Genomic DNA, 22,296 nt, shown 5'->3' on the forward strand with positions numbered 1-22,296 from the left:
CAGAGGATGGGAATAAAGTGGCTGAAAGATTAACATGACGAGCAGGAGTAGGCCATTTGTCCCAAAGAGCCTGCTCCTCGATTCAAACAGATCCCGTCTGATCTTCTATCTCCGTGCCATTTTCCTGCACCATTCCTTGATAACTTTAATATTCAGAAATCTGTCATGAATATACTCAATGATGGAGCCTCTTCAGCTTCCTGGGTTAGGGAGTTCCAAAGATTTACCTCTTTGAGTAAAGAAATTTCTCTTTATTTCAGTCCTAAGCACTTGGCACACACCTCACAAGACTGTGTTCCTGGTTCTTGATGCCATCTGCAAGGGGGATCTATCTGCATCTAATACTATTTCAGGACTAGACAATGAGCAGCAATCTACTGGGGGCAGGTAAAGTAGCAGAGAGGATTAGGGAATGGTTTTTAAGAACTCCTCCATGACTTATGAATAATATTGGTAAACCCTGTATTTGCTTCCCATTCCCAATTGCCCTTGTAGGTGTATTTGTAGAGAATTGTAATTTCAGATTTTCTAGTACATGTGGTTTACAAAAATAAAATGGACATCCTCATGTTTCTGAACTTGTTTTGAAAGGAAATTTAAAGCAAATTGAGATGTTTCCAAGTGAATTGACAACTGTAACAAAATTTCAAAAATGTCACACACTAGTGTACTCAAACTTTTGCAGTTTAGTATCGGAGCCCCATTGAGGCTTGAAAAACGTATTTTTACGTTTTAACCATTTAATCAGACATTTGGGGTTAGAGAGTCATGGAGAAATACAGCACCAAAACAGACCCTTCGGTCCAACTCGTCCATGCTGACCAGATATCCTATACAAATCTAGTCCTATTTGCCAGCATTTGATCCATATCCTCTAAATCAAAATGACTTTTAAATGTTGCAATTGTACCAGGCTCCATCACTTCCTCTGGCAGTTCATTCCGTACACTCACTGCCCTGTGTGTGAAAATGTTGCTCCTTAGTAGATCCCTTTCAAATCTTTCCCCTGTTTCTAGTTTTGGACTCCCCCATCCTGGAAAAATACTTTGTCCGTTCACCACCCTATCCATACACCTCATGATTTTATAAACCTCTATAACCTCTTCAGCCTCTGACTCTCCAGGAAAAAGCCCCTTCCTATTCAGCCTCTCCCTTTAGCACAAACCCTCCAAACCTGGCAACATCATTGTAAATCTTTTCTGAATCCTTTAAAGTTTCTCAACTTCCTTTCGCTAGCAGGGAGACCAGAATTGTAAACAATATTCCAGTAGTGACCTAATTAATGTCCTGTAAGGCTGCAGCATGACCTCCCATATTAATGCACTGATCAATAAAGGCAAGGATACCAAACGCTTTCTTTACTATACTGTCAACCTAAGACTCCACTTTCAAAGAATTGAAAGGGAACAGATTAAATTCATCAGATTATAATACACTTCAAGGTCTCTTTTTTCAGCAACACTCCCCAGGACTTTACCATTAAGTGTATAAGTCCTGCCCTGATTTGCTTTACCAAAATGTACACCTCACATTTATTTAAATTATACTCCATCTGCCACTCCTCTGCTCATTAGCCCATCTGATCAAGGTCCTGTTGTAAGCATCTTCGAGTAAAAAATGAGGTCTGCAGATGCTGGAGATCACAGCTGCAAATGTGTTGCTGGTCAAAGCACAGCAGGTTAGGCAGCATCTCAGGAATAGAGAATTCGACGTTTCGAGCATAAGCCCTTCATCAGGAATAAGAGAGAGAGCATACCAAACTCCTCCTTCACTATCCTGTCTACTTTCAATTCCACTTTCAAAGGACTATGAACCTTTGTTGAGTATATTCATGACAGATTTCTGAATATTAAAGTTATCAAGGAATGGTGCAGGAAAATGGCATGGAGATAGAAGATCAGACGGGATCTGTTTGAATCGAGGAGCAGACTCTTTGGGACAATGTCTCTTCAGGATCACACCCAAAACCTTACCATTAAGTGTATAAATCCTGCCCTGATTTGCCTTTCCAAAATGCAGCACCTCACATTTATCTAAATTAAACCCCATCTGCCACTCCTCAGCCCCTTGGCCCATCTAATCAAGATCCCATTGTAATCTGAGGTAATCATCTTCACTGTCCACTGCAACTCCAATTTTGGTGTCATCAAACCATATGTACACATCCAAATAATTTATATAAATGATGAAAAGTAGTGGACCCAGCACCAATCCTTGTGGTTCACTGCTGGTCACAGGCCTCCAGTTTGAAAAGCAACCCTTCACCTTTGAGCCAGTTTTGTATCCAAATAGCTAGTTCTCCCTCTATTCTGTGTGAACTAACCTTGATAAACCAGTCTACCATGAGGAATCTTGTCAAACATCTGACTGAAGTCCACATAGATCACGTCTACTGCTCCACCTGTATCAATTCATTATTATTTTGTCAAAAAAATTGATGAAAGCAATATGACTCTCTCATTAGTGAAGTACACATTAAATCAAATAGGAATGAAATTTTAGATGCACTGGCTAGATGGCTACCAGAGTAAAGTTTTGTATCCTTTGCACAGACTCTGATATTCTTCCTGGGTAAAGTATGTTTTCAATATTACAATTCCAGGTATATGATGGTGGATAATGAGGACGACGTCAAAACACACAAGCCTATTGCACCCAAAGCGGTAAGAGATTATCTGAAATGTAAATCTTGGATCAGGACTTAATGGGCATGATCAACACTGCTATTCATATTGAGCTTTGCTGCACCTCGCACACCATAAATGTTGTAAAATCCTTCAATGTCCGCACTCCATGCCACTCCTGTAATCCCTGCTAGCCCTTCCATTCTGCATTCTCAACTCCCAATAAAGCCTTCAACCATAACACACCAGTGATCTGGAATTGTACTGGATATCAATAAAATCTGATAGTACAGACAGAGACCATGTGGCCCATCATGTCAATGCCAGCTCTTATAGGCCCACTCTTCCTGCCTATTTCTCATGGTCTTGCCTTTGCAAATACTGAGTTCACTATTAAAGCTGTGATAGAATGTTTAAATACCTTTTCAGGTTGTACATACTAGATCAAGAGGAAAGTGTTATTACCACTAATTACATTTGGCAATGAGTGCTAAAGTCCATTTCTCCCATTGCTAAGCACACAAGGAAGTTGTTTAAAACCATACCAGTTGCTGGTCATATGATTGAGACCTGAGCTGTTATCTCTGCAGTGCTAAGGGGACAAAAAAAGAGTACTGATTGGGATTAATTTAGACAGTTCTTACAAAGAAATGTCATGGGCAAGATGGGTTGATGGCTTCCTTTTTCAATGCTATAAGATTGTTTTCTATTTACTGTTAATGAACTGTGCTGTATTGGTCTTACTTGTTTGTTGTGTTTTCTATTTTTCTGTTACTCATTTCCAGCAGATACATTGTTAGTTATTTTAATTGAGCTGTACTATTCAGTCCGAATGAAGTAGAAGACTTGCCATTTCTCTGTGACTATTCCAGTACTGCATAAGTAATTCCCTGCTAAACAGTGTAAATGAGCTTTAGGGTGTAGGTTTGCTCGCTGAGCTGTAGGTTTGATATCCAGACGTTTCATTACCTGGCTAGGTAACATTGTCATTGGTGACCTCCAAGTGAAGTGAAGCTGTTGTCTCCTGCTTTCTATTTATATCTTTCTCCTGGATGGGGTTCCTGGGGTTTGTGGTGATGTCATTTCCTGTTCGTTTTCTGAGGGAATGATAGATGGCATCTAGATCTATGTGCTTGTTTATGGCGTTGTGGTTGGAGTGCCAGGCCTCTAGGAATTCTCTGGCATGTCTTTGCTTAGCCTGTCCCAGGATAGATGTGTTGTCCCAGTCGAAATGGTGGTTTTTTCCATCCATGAGGGCTATGAAGGAGAGGGGGTCGTGTCTTTTTGTGGCTAGCTGGAGTTCATGTATCCTGGTGGCTAACTATCTTCCTGTTTGTCCTACGTAGTGTTTGTGGCAGTCCTTGGAATTTTATAGATGATGTTGGTTTTGTCCATGGGTTGTATTTTAAGTTTGTTAGTTTTTGTTTGTCTTTTAAGTTTGTTAGTTTTTGTTTGAGAGTGTTGGTGGGTTTGTGTGCTACTAGGATTCCGAGGGGTCTCAGTAGTCTGGCTGTCATTTCTGAAACTTCTTTGATATATGGTAAGGTGGTTAGGGTTTCTGGCTGTGTTTTGTCTGCATGTCGTGGTTTGTTCTTGAGGAATCTGCGCACTGTTTTTTGAGTATCCGTTCTTCTTGAATACGTCATATAGATGGTTCTCCTCTGTTTTTCGAAGTTCGTCTGTGCTGCAGTGTGTGGTGGCTCGTTGGATAAGTGTTCTGATACAAATTTGTTTGTGTGTGTTGGGATGTTGCTGGTGTAGTTGAGTATTTGGTCAGTGTTTGTCGAGTTTCTGTATACGCAGGTTTGTAATTCTCCCTTGTCCTTTCTTTCCACTATGACGTCCAGAAATGCGAGTTTGTTGTCAGTTTCTTCCTCCATTGTGAACTTTATGCCTGTGAGGGTGTTGTTGATGATGTTAAATGTCTCTTCTATCTTGTTTCATTTTTTGATGACAAAGGTGTCATCTACGTAGCGAACCCAGAATTTTGGTTTGATGATTGGTAGGGCTGTTTGTTCTAGCCTTTGCATTACCGTTTCTGCTATGAATCCTGATAGCGGAGATCCCATGGGTGTGCCGTTGGTTTGTTTGTAGACTATGTTGTTGAAAGTGAAGTGGGTGGTGAGGCACAGGTCCACTAGCTTCATGATTTCGTTGGTAATGTGATTGATATTGGATGGTGTGTGTGTGTGATGGTCTGTTCTAAAAGTGTGGCGAGTGTTTCCTTTGCCAGGTCGATGTTGATGCTGGTGAACAGTGCTGTTGCGTCGAATGAGATCATTGCTTCGTCTTCCTCTACTTTGGTGTTTTTGATTTTTAGGAATTCCTGGGTGGAGTGGATGGAGTGCTGTGACTCTTCTACTGGGTACTTCAGTGTTGCGTTTAGTTCTTTGGCCAGTCTGTAAGTTGGTGTTGCAGGTAGTGAGACTATAGGTCTGAGGGGTGCTCCTGGTTTGTGGATTTTTGGTAGTCCGTAGAATCGTGGGGTGTTGGTCCCGTCAGCTTTCATTTTCTGGAATTCCGTCTTGTTTAATTGTCCGGAATTGTGTAATTTTCTTAGGAGACATGTAATTTTGTTTCCTAATTGTGGGGTAGGGTCTAGCGCCACCTTTTGGTAGGTGTTGGTGGCTGCGAATAGTGCATTGGCTTTCTCTATGTAGTCCCTTCTTTTCAGGATGACTGTGAGCTGACCTTTGTCTGCAGGTAATATAACGATGTTTTTGTCTTTTTTGAGATTTTCTAGGGCTTTCTTTTCTTGTGTGTTCAGTTTGTTTCCTTCCCTTTTTCGGCTCAGAGTAGGTGCAACTGTCTGTCTGATCGTTTGTTGTGTTTCTTCCGTGAGATTGTTGTTCTTCAATGTGGTTCCTAATGCCGCTAGGAAATCCTTCTTGTCAGTGTCTCCATAATTGAAATTTAATCCTTTGACTAGTACCGCTTCTTCTGTGTCTGATAGGGTCCAGTCTGATAAGTTCTTCATCCATGCCCCTGTGTTATCGGTGTTGTCTTTTTTTTTGTGAGTTTGTCAAGTTAGCCACCAGGATACATGAACACCAGCTAGCCACAAAAAGACACGACCCCCTCTCCCTCATAGCCCTACACACGGATGAAAAAACCCACCATTTCGACTGGGACAACACATCTATCCTGGGACAGGCTAAGCAAAGACATGCCAGAGAATTCCTAGAGGCCTGGCACTCCAACCACAACGCCACAAACAAGCAAATAGATCTAGATGCCATCTATCAACCCCTCAGAAAACAAACAGAGAATGACATCACCACAAACCCCAGGAACCCCATCCAAAATAAAGATATAATTTGAAAGCAGGAGACAACAGCTTCGCTTCACTTGGAGGTCGCCACTGATGATGTTACCTAGCCAGGTAATGAAACGTCTGGATATCAAATCTACAGCTCAGCGAGCAAACCTACACCCTAAACCTCAACCTGAGCTACAAACCTTCACAAACCTTGCGAGTGTAAATGAGCATTTAGCCCTCCAGGGAGTGTCCGTACAAGCACCTATGGTATTTTGATCGTATCCTACAATGATGCAGTGTCAACAGAGTGCCTCCCTATTGATGTAAAAATTGTCATTCAAGTATAGATTGGTAGAAGTGAAAACATGGCTTGATAATTTTAACAAAAAAATTTGAGGAAAGGTTAAAATTGGACATTCCAAGTAGTTAAGCCTGTGTGTTGCTTATAAATAGAGTCCAGCCAATGAAGAATGCAAGGCACAGGAAATTCTGTGCTGTAAGCTGTTAATATAAAGGTTAACCTTTGAATGAAGAAATGCAGAAATGAATTGCATAGCTGAATTAAACAATTAATTGTGTTTATCATTTTGGAAAACTTTTCCTTTATAATTCAAGAACTAGATGAAGTCATTTGCAAAAATGTTTTGAATGATGTGATAGATCATTGACCAGGATAGTTTAGCAAAATGGTCTTTATGCCGATTTGCAATTTACTTATAAGTATGTCAGTGCAACATCATGGGCCAAAGGGCCTGTACTATGCTGTAATGTTCTATGTTCTACGTGTCTACCTGTGCAGTTATGATTTCTTGCTGTAATTCAACCATGTAAATTAGGTCCAAATCTGACAAATTTAAGAAATAGCATGATGCCCAAAATCTCAGACCCTGGATCTGAGCACAAAGTGATATTTTTTTGGAAAATTGATCTCATTCGCTTGATACACTTAGTCATGTTTCAAGTACAATAAGTGTCTCATCAAAGGTAACACTTCAATTTCCACAACACAGGTGCTCAGGAAGGCTATCGAAATACTTGTTTTTTAGAAATAGGGGCCTCTGACTTCAAGGAAGTCAAATTAATCTTTACAAATATTGTATTTACTGATTCCAGTTCTAGGCACCAGAACATTAGCAAGAATGCAAACGCATTGGAGAGATATGAAAAACACTTACGCTGGGGTGAAGAACTTCAGTTATAGGGAGAGATTTTGAGAAGCTGGGACATTTGGGTGCAGGTTCAGACAGTTCAGATAATAGAGGGATGTGGTGAGTGAGAAGACATAAAGAGAAGCTCCTTCAAGGGCATTCTCTTCTGCTATCTGGTTTGGTTCAGTATATTGATTCTCACCAAATCAACAGGAAAATCTGAGGGAGCTACCCAGCAGAACAGGAACAGCTGTAGAGCTATCGAAGTAATTTTGACCTGGTGGCAGCAAAAGAAAGGCAATATAGTTCCTTGTTCATATGGTCTGAGCTCAGGGGACAGCTTGAAGATGGCACACACTTGCGTCACACCAGCTTGATTTGAAGGCAAAGTAACTGGCTGTAGCCCAGTGCTTCCCAAATATTTTCCTTGTGCGACCCTATTTTGAGGCTTGGTAAATGCCATGATTCTATAGTTTGTGATACAGTGTGGAGGAGCAGTGCAGAAGACCTCAGAGCAGGGAGAGGGATTCAGCCATTGTTGCCTTCGAGCTCACAATCCCATGTGGTCCTGACACCCATTTTGGGATGCCCTGCTCTGGCTTTAATAATGTCCCATCCACATCCAAATTTTCTGTTGCCAACAATTTGTAATACACAGTGGGAATAAATGGGCACCACCAGACTGGTTTTTGACTGATAGAGTTGTCTCCTCTGCTTCCTACCAGGCTCCCAAGAAGCTTATCCGATACATAGACAACCAGGTAGTGAGCACAAAGGGAGAACGATACACTGAAGTCAAGAAAACTGAAAGTGAAGAAATGAAGAAAACCTACATCAACCTTAAACCTGCCAGGAAATATAAATTCCACTGAGATGCCAATTGAGTGCTTCCCAGACAGATCCAGCATGGGCTAACTTCATTCCCTTATTTCCTGTATCCAACACAGTTCAAGGATAAAATATTTTTTCTTTTCAGAACTGGACAATGGGTGGGGGTAAGAGTGCAAAGCATTCATTCGTCTCTTTCTTACAAAGGGGTCTATGTCACTTAATCACTGAGAATGCTGATTTCCTTAAGACCCCAGCAATATTTTTTTCCATTTGACATTGTTACTGTGAGCACTGCATTATTGCAGCTTAGGGCTCTGCATCTTGTAGTACACAAATATAGTAACATTGTACAGCTGAATTCACTGACACACTGCTTCAGAACAGCATTATCTAAATGTGGCCTTGATGTCATTACTTCAGTAGATTTTTTTAAACTTTAACTCTCCTTCCATAGTGTTAAATAGATAAACATTTTTCAGTGTGGGTTTGGATAAAGTATTTTTTAAAAAAACGTCCCTCTCCAAGTCAATTAAGTGGTCAAGCAGGGATCCACTGATGATCTCAGTGTTTCTATTACTGTGTGCTCACTTCAGAGGCTTCTATGACCAACAGAGCACCTTAAAGGAAAAGTGCAGTCATTTCATTTAGATGTCTCTAGCTGCAACTCACTTTGAGCTCCCTTTGATAAATTGCTGCAAATGGGATTCATTATTTGTTGGAGGAGCTAAAGACTGGATTTTTAATTTTTTTAATCAGGAAAGCTACTTCCCTTTAAAAGAATTTACTGAGTGGAGTAGCCTAGTTTTAAATTATTTTTTATGAATAGAGCTAAAATTAGGTTTGTTAGTTTGATATAAACTTATAATGGTTCATGAAAGAATAGGAGCAAGAAAGTTTGAACACCTCAGATGCACAGACTGATCAGAATGTAAAAGTTCTCAGTGCACGTGTTCTTCAAAACTGTATCTCCCCAGCTGGAATTTGGTTAATATATATAATATTAGTATGGCACTTTAAAAATGATGTGATTTTGTCGATAATGATTGAAGCAGTGGGGTGAGTTGAGGTTTTAGACAGTTTTGTTTTAATCACTGTACCTGTCTGTGAAAGAATATAGCAATCTATAAATAAATAATTTGTACTGCTTTTATTATAATCTGTTCACTTATGTTTACAGTGTGTATGATTCTGTGTTCTGTGGCACTGTTTACATTCAATAAATTTGCTGTGTTGCTTCTCAGTAATAAAATGGGTTTTGATAATTTTGCTATCAGCATGCTGCCTGATATTTTTCATTTCCTTCAAGGAACCTTCCTCCTTGACCTGGTCTGGGCCAACACACACTGGCTAAGAGATACTCTAGTAACAAATTGCACTAGTGTACAAAAAACCATTAGAAAGATCCACCCTATAGCATTGACAATATAGCTGTATCAGAATAACTGGTTAAATCAGCATCCCTAATCAAGAACACTGTTGGTAAATACTGTAGTTCTTGAGCTCAATTATTCAGGTGAGAAAATGAACTTTATATAACATTTTCTCAGGATATTCCCAAGTGATTCATAACCACAACACATTTTCTTGAAATAAGTTATTTATTGTGCAGAAATTGGCAACTTTTATTTGCCAATGTTCATAGACAGCAGTGACCAGGGCTGACAGTCGGTCAGGATTCCCAATCCTCTGTAAACATTGGCCAGGATATCAGAGTTAATCTTTCATGGCTCATCTGGAAACCATATGACTGACAGCTTAGCTTCCCTTCAATACTGCATTGTAATTTCAACTCCGATTATATCTCAAAGTACTGGAATGGAGCATAGAACCACAGCCTTCTAACAATAGAGCTGTATGAGTTTCAGTTTGAAAATAATTATGCAATTAATTTCTTGAGCTAAGAATGTTCAGATCAAGATCATTGGCTTGTCTTCTCAGATGAGGCAATGGAGATTTACTAAAATAGTACCAAAAATGATACTGACTACTGATCTCGAAGACTACAGAAACTGACATTATTCACCAGGAAGGTAAGACTAGGGGTGATTTACAGGATATTTAAGATTGAGTGTGTTTGAAAAGAGTAAATAAAAATCTTTCTACTGACAAGTTTATAGGTAATGAACGTACACTGACTTAAGATGCAAGTACAGAAAATGCATAGAAATTCAGGTCTACCAGTATCGCTGGAGACAATAGTTAACATTAAGTCTAGCTTGACTCTTCCTGAACAGTAATGCTGGACTCAAAACATTAATTCTGTTTCTCTCTCTACAGATGTTGCTAGATCTCCTGAGTTTCTCCAGCATTCACAGTATCTTACCTTTTAACTGCTTTAAGATAATTAGCCAAAAGAACCAGAGGGGATATTGAGGAATTTCTTTTCAGTTATACAGGTTATGATCTGGAATGTGCTGCATGAAAAGGTGCTGGAAGCTGATTCAATCAAAACAGAAGTGCAATGCGTACTTACTTAAAAAAAAGACAGCTTCGCAAGGTTTCAGGGAAGGCGTACTATAGTTGGTGTGTTATGTTAGGACAGTGTCATTTTTAAGAGATGAGTATGCAATGGACCAAATAGCAGCCTCCTCTTTAGTCTGATTCTGGGAAGGTCTTTCACAGCTGTCATCAAAAATGGTTACAAATGGTTGAAAACAGGAATAGGAGCTATCAGGAGCTCACTGGGGTGCTTGGTGCTGTGTATCTGGGCCACTGTGGAGCTATGGCCAATGTTGGAAATGCTGTGGGTGATTTTGTCCCACCTATTATGGAATCAATGTTGACTGATTCCATGAGCATATCAAAAGACCTACTCTCCTCAAAGGAAGCATTGTGTAGATCTGATGGGCTACTGTTAGGGATCAGGTATTACAGACTTAAACTAGAGCAGGGGAAGTTGATTGCCTTTCCAAATTTTAAGTGTAGACAGTGTGAAGTATTTCCTGAAGTAGGTGAATTTAGGACCAAGATTCACAGTTTAGAGAGGGAGATCAAAATAACTTTGTGAAAAGATAAATGGTACGTTGCTAAAAGTGGCTGTTGAAGCTCATCTGTCTGTTCCAAGCAGATCAGTGAGGCAGAAGGGCCTCCACCTGGCTACGGCCAACTCTACGACCATAACTCCACTACCAAAAATATTACTCAAGCAACAGTCATATCTAGGGATTTTTCTGGCTCTAATCTCAGTTCTAAAGCCAGGCACAGCTCATTTCTACCTTCATTCCAAGATACAAAAACAAATCTTGTTTCAATTGTTCTAGGATGCTCCTACCCGCCCCCTGACCAATTCTCTGATACGGAGACAGTGAAGTCTGCAGATGCTGGAGATCAGAGTGGTGTGTGTTGCTGGAAAAGCACAGCAGATCAGGCAGCATCCAACATGCAGGAAAACAGACGTTTCGGGCTGGAGTCCATCATCAGGCTCCTGATGAGGCTTCGTTCAATCCTGATGAAGGGCTCTGGCCCGAAACGTCAATTCTCCTGCTCCTCAGATGCTGCCTGACCTGCTGTGCTTTTCTAGCAACACACTCTCAACAGTTCTCTTTAAAACTCAACTCTTGCTCTTCTATTGTGCAAGGTTTACACATCTATGTGTGTGTCTTCTCTGACACTTGCATGATTTTGAAGTCTCCATCCCAATCATCTTTTCACAGTGGACATCCAGTCTCTTCCCAAACAGTCCTCACACAGGTAGCCTGTGGTTCTTCCTTGAACATACCCATCCAATTGCCACCACTTTAAACAACACACCCTGCAGGTAAAAGATATTAAATGTGAACCTGTCTTTTTGCAGGATGTAATAAATGCACTTAGTCCTGGTCTTACTCAGGCCCCCTTCCTAATCTTACCTGTTGCAGTCACTTGTGAGAAATGTGTTAACTCTGCTTAAAATTAACACACTCATGTTACCATACCTATGTTACTGTGCTTTCCATAGACCATGACTAGTCATCAGCTGCATGCTGCTAACTGCAAACACTCCACCTGTTACCTTCCAGACTAAAACAGCTTGAATGTAAGTGAATAACTACAATCTCTTAAATCAAATAAATACTGGTACCTTTTTAGATGAGCTGGAAAGACAAGACTGTTGATTTACTGTTAACATTTTGGCTTTTGCGGTTCACTTTGTAAACAGAAGTAAAACTATCATAGCCCACATAGCCACTTGTCAATATACAGTACCAAAAATCATTTACAGAGGAACTTCATCTCAATGACTCTGCACCACAGCAACCCACACCTGAACAGGATGTCAGTAACTGGTCTTGATTCAGTTCAATATTACACTTAGCCATGGAAATACTGCACATTTGACAAAGGATTAGCAGTTCACTGCTGAAATATTATACCATCTACTTTAATATAAGTTTACATAACCACCACAAGTTTTGAGTGCATATGTGTGGGATGGAGGAACCAGTTCACCCAAATAGTTCAGATCTGAAGGTTGATAAATGGAGCAACACCCACAACGTCCTGCAGAAGGACAAGTGCCCGCTGGAGTGGTGGCTGCACATCAATATCCACACCTCTCTTGCGCAAAACTTCTAAACTCCCTTCAGTTATGTTATGACAATGGTTCACTTTCAGCGAGTGGAGATTCGTGCAATATTCTGCAACTGTCCTGGAAAACACAAGGCGTTGGAATTTTTTTCTAGTACAAGTCACACAATGTCACTAATTTAAACTATCAACTATTCAGGGAAATAAAAAGCATTTGTTACACAACGACTTCAGTACAACAGATCAAAGGAAAAGCACAAGCTTTATTGAAATATTGTTTATAAACATTTCTACTGTGCTATGTTGGATTTTGAAAGCTCTGAACAAACCTCAAGTGGAAATTTTGGTCATATCTTGTTAAGCAATATTTTGGTCAGGAGGACACCCATTTCTTTCCCATGTAATGATTTGTTGGTGGAATAAAATTCCCAAGATCCTGGAATCCTGAAGACGAGAAGTACTGTAATCAGGTCTGTACCTGTCCATGACCCATTTCCACAAGGAGTTAATGATAAACCTTGGTGTTTTTCTTTCCCCTGTCCAAACCCTGGGGACGAATACTTATTGCTACTGATCATGTCACACTTATTATAAGCTGATTCTCATATTCCAATATCACCCTGGATGGTACTGTCAGAATCCACCCATCTGAGTGCTGTAATACCATCCTGAACCTAATGTACAATCCTAGCTTCATTTTTATTTTTTGTACATTTATTCCAAGAGAATAAATAGTGCAGATTTCAAACTAGTTCTGCTGAGAAAGTAATGGAATCTGATACAAATGAATGGTTTGCTGGGCCCACACCAGATGGCAGTTGAGAGTGAACCGAGTTAGACTCACATGATACCAGAGCAGGTAAGTATGGCAAGATTCCCTACTTAAAAGATATTGATGAATCAACAGTCACTTTTTGCTGACTCAAATTTTTCGAGATGGTTTTAAACACCATTGAGGCAGTCACATTGAGAACTCACTTCTGGTTGTTTTCTTCTTTATTCTTTCATGGATGTGGGCATCGTTGGTAAGGGCAACATTTGATACCAATCCTTAATTGCCCTAGAACAGAGTGACTTGCTCTGCCATTTCAGAAGGCAGTTAAGAATCAGTCACATGTAGACCATACTGAGTAAATGGCAAATTTCCTTCCAAGAGTATTAGGGACCCATAGGCTTTTACAACAGTAGTAAGTTAGTTACCATTACTGAGATTACCTTTCAGTTCCAGATTTATTACCTGAATTCACTTGAAATATTAGGTTCTGGGGGAGGATCTGACCCAGTGTCCTCACAGCATTAATCTGGGGTTCTGGATTACTAGGCCAGTGACACACTCATTATGCCTTCTTCTCCCAACTGTGAATCCAAGACTGAAAATAACTTATCCACTGTTTTGCAGACAGTAATCTCTTTATGAGGGACACTTTACTAAAGTTCAGAATATTTGAAGTTCAGACCTTTGCTCTTTACCTCATGCACTCATTCCGAAGGCGAAGACAGCCAGTCAGATCAAGGTGTTCAAGCTCGCTGCACTGTTTCGCCACCTCCTGCACCGAACTATCGCTGAGGTTCGCATTGACAGCTAGAGACAGCGACCTGATCTTTCGGCACTTCCGGACAAGGTAACAGACGGCTTCGTCATTCAGCTGCTTACAGGCGGTCAGGTCAACTGACAGAAGTTGGCAGCAGCGATCAGCCAGGCTCCGCAGGGAGAGGGGATCCACCCAGTCGCACTGCCTGAGGGAAAGGTGCTGCAGGTTCGGGCAGCTCAGGGACAAGGCCACCAGAGACCGTCGGCTCAGGCCTCGGCAGCCCGTGATGTCAACCTTCTCCAAGTGATGGTTTTGACCAATCACTGGCAAGAGCTCGCTATCCGTCAGCCAATCGGAGCAGCTCCCTACCATCAAGTGGTGCAGTACCGTGTTGTCTTTCAGTAACTTGCAGAAAGCGTCTTGAGGGATGGCATTCCCGACCTGAACTCAAATGAGAGGAAGAAAGGAAAGAAGTAAATATTTCTAACACACTCGTTTCACCTTCCGTATCTCCACAAACTATTCCATGCTGGCCCAAATTCCTCCTGTCACTTGCTGGTTACCCAAGGTAACATAAATGCTAACGCTCTACTCACCGTACAAGCCTCCTCCCACTTCATTGGGATATCTCTTTATTCTTTGCCTTCATTTATTTCTGCAGCTTCCCAGTAAATGGCTAAAGATCCTGCTGTTCCCCATTCACCACATCAGTACAGACAAAATCCAGGACCTACCACTCTGATGTCATACGAAGTTCGGAGTTAGTATCCTTTTTATACACTTCCAGCGCCCTCTATTAGCTCCTGTTTATGACACACTGTGTAAAGCTAAGCCTCAATCAGTTAACAAAGCTAAATAGCATCAAGTTCCCAAAAACATTCAGTGTTCACAAGATTTACTGCACTCCCGATAGTCTCAATACCAGCAGGTTGCCTTGTTCAAGCTGCAATCTCACTGTGAAACAGAATGAACAAACAAGTGAAAGACAACTTCTCTGTAATTATTTTTCCTGTGTTTTTTTTTTATTTTTGAGTAGTTCTTCTCCAGTGCTTTCTGCCACTGCATTGGTCACTTCCATTTGGAGTAGTATCATCTACACCCTGTTCTTGAATTGGATAGCAACATTCTCTGGATATCAAGACTCAGCCAGTCATGCAGTGAGGAACAATTTCTATCAAAATCTCTTCATTGGGACTGATGTGGTGTTGCAGGGTGATCACTGGAGCAGAGTGTGCCTGGCAAAACATCTTTCTCTGTCCATTCACCCTACAGCATACGTAATAGCAGAGCTGTACCCAAGCCCTAATCAGAACCAAACTTTCATCTGGTCAACTCTTTACCCTTGAACCCATAATTCCAAAGAGCTGGTGACAAGAGGGAAAAATAGAATATTCAACCTTTCCCATGTGGCACAGTACTGATTATGATGTCAGAGAATCTAACAGTACACAGGGAGACCATTCATCCCATTACACTTATGCCAGCTCTATGGAACAGCAATCGAATCAGTCCCGCCCTGTGTTCTCTCACCATTTTCAGTAACTGTTTTCTTTTTCAAGTTTAGATCCAATTCTTTTCTGAAAACTAAGACTGATTTTGCTTTCCTGTCCCCACAACGCCTCCCCACGTTCAGACAGTAAGTTCCAGATCAATGACATGACCCTGGCCATCTTCCCAGTCCATCATCCTTTCCCCTGCTCAAAACGATTCACAGGAACTGGCAGCTGGGTGCTGTGTCCCCAACAAGTTACCTGTGAGGTGTCCAGAGTGTGATAGTTTGCCAAGTAAAGCTGGATCAAGGTGCGGAACTGCTTGCTAACCCGCTGCAGGCAGACCAGCTGGCACAGCGGGAGGTGGCACAGGACATGGGGAACCAGCACATCCTCCCACGGCAGCTCCAGAAACTGGCACCTAGGGTAAAAGACAGAGAGTTTGAAGTAGGAACCAGGTACAGCGGTGGCCTGACTAGAATCCAACAGAGAGCAACCTTTTACATGTTCTCAGGATGTCCCAGAGTGCTGCAATTCCAATGGATTAAATTCTTCAAAGATTCCAATCACTGCAGCCAAATTGATATACAGGATCCCACAAACAACAATGAAACAAGTCCCCGGTTAACTTGCTTTTTGGGTGTGTTGGTTAAGGAAGAAGGTTGCCCGTGGCAGCATCATGGGATCTCTCAACAGACAGACATTGCAACAACATATCAACCACATCAGACGATTTATATAGGTTAGGCAAAGGCTGGGATCTAAGCACCAGATCTATACATTCTTCAGGAAGAGCTTATGCTCAAAACGTCGAATCTCCTGCTCCTCAGATGCTGCCTGACTGGCCATGCTTTTCCAGCACCACACTCCTTGACTCCTCACTTTATCCTATACATTCTTTCCCCAATTTTAACTGTAATATATATTACTTTGTCCACAAACCAAAAGGACCCTCATAGCCTCCCTAAATGTCAATATACATGTGTCACTAGGATGATTACCATAGGAGATAACACAACTTTAGCCTCAGGCCACTAGGCAGGTGAAGACAGCATATTACTTCAATGAAGAGAGATTGGAAAGTATTGTTATACTCAGGTTAGGAATCCTTCAGTGACTAACTCACCACCTGACTCCCCAAGGCCTATCTATCATTTACAAGGCACAAATCAAGAGTGTGATGGAATACTCACTTGCTTAGATGGGTACAGCTCCAATAACACTCTGGAAACTTGATACCATCCAGGACAAAGCAGTCTGCTTGAGTTGCGCCATATCCACAAGCATTCATACCCTCAACACCAATGCTTCAGTTGCAACAGTGTGTACTGTCTACAAAATGCACTGAAGATTTTCATCAACTATCCTTCGACAGTACCTTCCAAACTCACAACCAGTTCCATCGAGAAGGACAAGGGCAGCAGAAACACAAGAACACCACCACCTGCAAGTTCCCCACCGAGCCACTCACCATCCTGACTTGGAAATATATTGCTGCTATTCCATCACCAAATGGTAGAGCAGGACTGATGGGCTGAATGGCCTAATCATACTGCTATGTGATAACTACCCTGTAGGAAACACGCCCACTGCAGAAAAGAGTGTCTAATGAAACAGTGTGCCCGTACTCTGTCATTAAGCTGTTTCTCACCCAGCTCAATGGCACAGTTATCGCACCCTCCAGCTCATAGAGGCTGGCATTTTTGTGTTACATTCTCCCTGTGGCTCAGTCCACTCTCTCCAATGTCCTTTCCAAAGAGTCTCATTCATTCTGGCTCCTGGCTTCTGAGACTCTGGAGGGATGAATGCTCATGCTGGGAGAAAAGTTCCTGATCCCAGAAAATCACTGCAGGAATTTGACCATAGCCACCCACACCACTCTCAGGCTGTGTAGAAACAGGAAGAAACTGAGTGGTGAGGAACTGCCCTAAACAACAAGAGGCAGAGAGATGCTCTAATGAGCAGGGCTGATGATCAAGCTAATAGTCATTCGGTAATACAGAACTTGAGTATTGCACTCTTCAAGACATTTTGCAGGAATACAAATTCAAGGGGAGAACCAACATTCATACAGCATGGGAGGAGAGTGATAACTGGTTAGCATGTGGACACTGGAGAATATACCCATTGATGCTGATTGACAGCTAACTGGCCTGGTTTAAATTTTAAACCAGGTTGCTTGACTCTGATAGGGCACTACTGAGCAAAGAAATAAACCAAAGAATGACAGTTACCTATTTTGTTGAGTTGAAACAGGTTCAGCGTTTGTTCACATCCTGTCTGCAAAGGACTGGGCCCTGTGTATTGGTATATATAGCTTCCAGTATGTAGGTGCACCATACTGAGGCAGATTGATGATCCTAAATTAGCTGTCAGCATATTGTGAAGAATTAAAATACTCCAAAGACTTCACAACAAGTATGCTTCACTGGCACTCATACAGGATCGAAGGAGAAACATGGCATTAAGAGGTTTCCATCATGTTTTCCACTGTTAAAAGTGTTTGTCAATAGTTAATTTAGCTGGCACCTTGGATGTAACATGAATATTTACCACTTTTTAGAAAATAATAATAAACACAAGCGAAAAGGTGAGTGCACCAATGCAGCAAAATATGATCAACTACATGCAGAGACATTAACATTAGAAGAAAGAAAGTGAGACTATCTTCACCAGAGTAGGATTGAGAATGTATATAGGGAATAGCAAGTAGGGAAAGAATTATGTTCTGAGTTTTGTGAAACAGGAGGTTCAGCTGAGCATGACTCAGATGAGAACTTGCAGTTAACAAAGGGGGGGCTACAGGTGAGGGTAATGGGTTAACAAGATGGAAAAGCATTCATTATGTAGAGCCATTTAACAATATTGGAAGCATTCAGAATGTGAGGTCAGTTTAACAAGACTAAAAGTATTCATTATTTGAAGCCAGTTATTCATTGTGTAACAGCAGATGGCTTAACCTTTGCTATTGACACTCGCTGATCGTAAAGGCAACATACATATTGAATGGGTGACTGTATTTGCTCCTCCCTGTAAAATGATTATATAGTTCACTGAGAAACTACTATTCCAGAGAAGACAGAGAACCCATGTTCCTGTGTATATTAGCAATCGTTCTCTCTCCCTCCAGGGCCCAGAATAAAGAATATCAAATGCCTTCTTCACTATCCTGTCTACATGCAACTCCACTTTCAAGGAACTATGAACCTGCATTCTAAGGTCGCTGTTCAGGAACACTCCCCAGGACTTTACCATTAAGTAGAAAGTTTTACCTTGATTTGCCTTTCCAAAATGCAGCACCTCGCATTTATCTAAATTAAACTCCATCTGCCACTCCTTGTCTTATTGGCCCATCTGGTCAAGATCCCATTGAATTCTGTGGTAACCTTCTTTGCCATCCACTATACCTCCAATTTTGGTGTCATCTACAAACTTACTAACCATACCTCCTATATTCACATCCAAATCAACCACCTGTGAATTCCCTTCCAAATCTCACACCATTCTGACTTAGAAATACATCGCCATTCCTTCACAAGTCAAAATTCTGGAATTCTCCTCCTAACAAGTCTACCTACGTCACACGGACTACAGCAATCCGAGAAGTCAGCACACCACTAGCTTCTCAAAGATCATGAGGAATTAGTACAAATGCTAGCCTGGCCAGCAACTCCCATATCCCAGGAAAAAAACTTAAGAGAAAGAAAAATTATCATTTCCAATGGGCAGTGAGTGAGTAGCTAAAAGGACATGAATTTAAAGTCAATGCCAAAAGAACAGAGAGCTTCAAAGTGACAGAAGTCGTTATGACATGGGTAGTAACAATATAGGAGAATCCTAAATAGCTCTTAGTTAAGGAGAACATACAAACACACAGATTGGAATAGGCCATTCTTCCCCTCAAGCCAGCTCCACCAAGTGATAACTCTTATCCCACCTACCTACCTACAGTCCATAACATTTTGACTCCATTGTCAATCAAAAATCTTACAAATATTTTAAAATTCTTGAATTTTTAAAAAGATTCAATGACTGTGCCTCCATCACTTTCAAGAGAGGAGAATGCCACAGACTCAACCCTCAGAGAAAAACATTCCCATCTTCATCTTAAGTGGTAAACCCTTTATTCTTACAATTTCTTACTGGGAGAACAGTTTTGTAAATGAAGATTTAAAAGTTGACAGGGAACAGCAGAAAGGAGAAATTGTTCTTTTAGCTCCTGCATGCTTTGTAACACCAGGTATAATCGGGTACCGTCACATCATTCTCACCGTGGGACAAACAGGATGTTCTATTGTAAAATGTCCTTTACCTGGTGGAGTTCACTTGACAGCAATTGCTTAATCCCATCACACAAGCATGTATGCACATACATCAGGCCCATTTCAAAGATCATCAAAGGTTGCCACCCAGTTACACATTGCATTGTGCCCCACTGACACCTCAGTCACCTGCCCTGCCTTATTTGCACCTTCTCTAGTAGGTACGTCCACATACTGAATCAAAATGTTCTTGTGCACACATAACAAATTCCTCTCCATCTAAACCCTTAACACTATGGCAGTCCCAGTCTATGTTTGGAAAGTTAAAATCCCCTACCATAACCACCTTTATTATTCTTACAGATAACTGAGATCTCCCTACAAACTTAGACCAGTCTCATCAGTGACAAACTCAATCCCCAGCCTGACCACTCGACCATAGTGACCTGAAGCCATTATCACACTTCCTATCTTCTGTGGGCTGTGTTGGAGCATTTAGTCCTAGAACTCATAGGTTGTTTGCTTACACACACCTTCATTTTTAACATCAACCACACTGGACATCTTTCCCAATGCCAGCTGGTCTCGTTGGATGCTGACTGTATGCCCTCAACGTGGAGCTGAATTAGTTCATGACTAAGACAGAGTTTGTACCAATACACAAAAAGACACATAACAGCTTGAAGAATGTGATCACTTGTGCTGATTAATCACAAATGGGTGCTGTGGGGGAATTTTAAAGGTTGTTTCCCACCAGATAGTCCTCCAAACCAACCAATTAGTCTCAAATGTTTTTGTCTCTCCCAGTTTAGCCAGTTGCAGGAAGTGGGGGAGGGGAAAGGTAGGAAGTGTCTGATTATGACACACCAACTCCATGAGTGTGGGCATCTAAGTCAATTAACTGGCCATTCCCTGTCCAATCATTTCATATTGGAGATAGAAAATGAGGGCACATCTGCACATGACCATAGCACAGGGACTGAGTTCTGGCTCGTGATAATTAGTGAATGAAGATAAAGTTCTGGAATTGCAGAACAGTGCATGGTGGCCATGATGATGAAATATATGAAATGCCTGTTTGAACCAAAACATTGTGCAGCTTTATTTAGATGTTGCTGTGTTTCAGGTGCCTTCCAGCATTTGCTGTTTGGATTTCAGATGTGTTTGACCCCCACACTTCACCTGTATCAGTTACATATGGTGGAGGGTAGAACCTATATAAAGGGCTCATTATCAATTTTTTTAAAAATCCAGAAAGCACAGGAAGAGTCTGAAATTTCCTAATAGGGTTGCAAAAAATTCCCAGCTGAGGATTGGGAAACACATCTCATCCTGGGGAAAAGGTCAGAGGTGATATAGGTGGGACATCCAATGGGAAAGGCAAGGAGGTGGTACATACCTCTAGTCTGGCAGACAGGAGGTAAGATATGGCAGAAAGATAGAGATGCAGGGGACAATGTCCTCTGAAGAAGAGTTACTTGGAGGGACACATCATCCTCTCTCCCCAAATCACTCCACTGAGGAGTTAGATGGGGGACACCCCCGTCTCTCTCTACCTCCCCATGCAAGGGTAACAATGTGGGACATCCTGGGGAAGGGTTAGTGTTGGACATCCCTCCTCGGGGAAGGGTTACAGTCTGGGACAGATCCCTCCCTCCCTCTCTGGGCCGTTTGCTCCCACTGTCTCTCGGTCTGACCCGCTCGCGGCTCCTCACCTGCTGCTCTCACCTGTCTCCATGACACTCACCGCACCACTTCCGGCCGGTGTCACCGCCTCTCGGGTCCGCCCAGACGCCGCGGGTGTCACTGCCTTCACCTTCCCCCGGAGCCGCTGCTGAGCCCGCCCTCTGGCGGCCCCTGATCGCAACAGCAGCTTGTGGTTCTTTACCGGTAAGTCAGCAGGTGAGGAGGTCACATCACTATGTGATGGGCACATCCTCCAGCTCAATGTTTCTCATATACATATAATATGTATAAATGAATCAAAACTGTGGAATGGTAAGTATATGCACATAATTGAAAAAAATTAAGTACAAGCAAAATACTGCTGGAGATCTGAATTAAAACTGAAATTGCTGGAGAAACTCAGCAAGTCTGGCAGGAGGAACAGAGTTAATATTTCAAGCTTGACAGGACTATTATTTGGAGCCCAGAATTTATACATTTAGATTAGTTTTGATAGTTGTTTTGAGATCTTTTTTATTCCATGGGTTATTGATGTTACTGACAAGACTGACATTTATTGACCTGATGTCATTGTTTGGGGGATGTCATTGTTGTCATTCTTAATTGGCTCTAAACTGAGGGACTTCCTTGGCTACTTAAGAGGGCTGTCAAGAGACAACCATATTGCTATGGGTTTGGAATCACTTGTAGGTCAGACCAGGAAAGGATGGCAGATTTTCTCCCCCAAAGACATTGGTGAACCAGATGGGTTTTACAGCAGTCAATGATAGTTGGCATGGTCATTGTTACCAAGTCTAGCTTTCTTTTCAAAATTGATGAATTAATATAAATTCCACTAGTTGCCATGGTGTCATTTGAACCAAATTCTCAGGAATAGCATTCCAGATCTTCACAAAGAAGATTTTCCCTCATATCTGTATTGTGACATTTACCAATTACTTAAAACCTGTGCCTGCTA

General features: G+C 41.5%; 2 protein-coding genes across 5 annotated transcripts in view; one reads left to right on the forward strand and one right to left on the reverse strand.

Annotated features, from left to right (window-relative positions):
- cuedc2 (CUE domain containing 2) overlaps positions 1-9,060 on the forward strand; it is a 35,317-nt gene extending 26,257 nt beyond the window's left edge. For 3 of the 4 annotated variants that reach the window (XM_060854151.1, XM_060854150.1, XM_060854152.1), the window contains exons 8-9: positions 2,603-2,663; positions 5,643-5,979. In XM_060854151.1, the coding sequence (XP_060710134.1) occupies positions 2,603-2,663; positions 5,643-5,945 (364 nt within the window). In that variant the 3' untranslated portion in view covers positions 5,946-5,979. Of the gene's footprint in view, positions 1-2,602; positions 2,664-5,642; positions 5,980-7,756 lie in introns of those variants that run through there. The other variant, XM_060854153.1, reaches the window with a different exon arrangement.
- On the reverse strand, positions 9,007-21,426 carry fbxl15 (F-box and leucine-rich repeat protein 15). Its single transcript, XM_060854154.1, has 4 exons — positions 21,368-21,426; positions 15,652-15,811; positions 13,839-14,341; positions 9,007-12,489 (listed from the first exon to the last, which is right to left on the reverse strand). The coding sequence occupies exons 1-4, from the start codon at positions 21,388-21,390 to the stop codon at positions 12,300-12,302; spliced, it is 876 nt and encodes a 291-aa protein (XP_060710137.1). The 5' UTR covers positions 21,391-21,426; the 3' UTR covers positions 9,007-12,299.
- Between the last annotated feature and the right edge of the window lie 870 nt (positions 21,427-22,296).

This window comes from Hemiscyllium ocellatum, chromosome 43 (assembly GCF_020745735.1).
Source record: "Hemiscyllium ocellatum isolate sHemOce1 chromosome 43, sHemOce1.pat.X.cur, whole genome shotgun sequence".
In the NCBI taxonomy this organism is placed as follows: Eukaryota; Metazoa; Chordata; class Chondrichthyes; order Orectolobiformes; family Hemiscylliidae; genus Hemiscyllium; species Hemiscyllium ocellatum.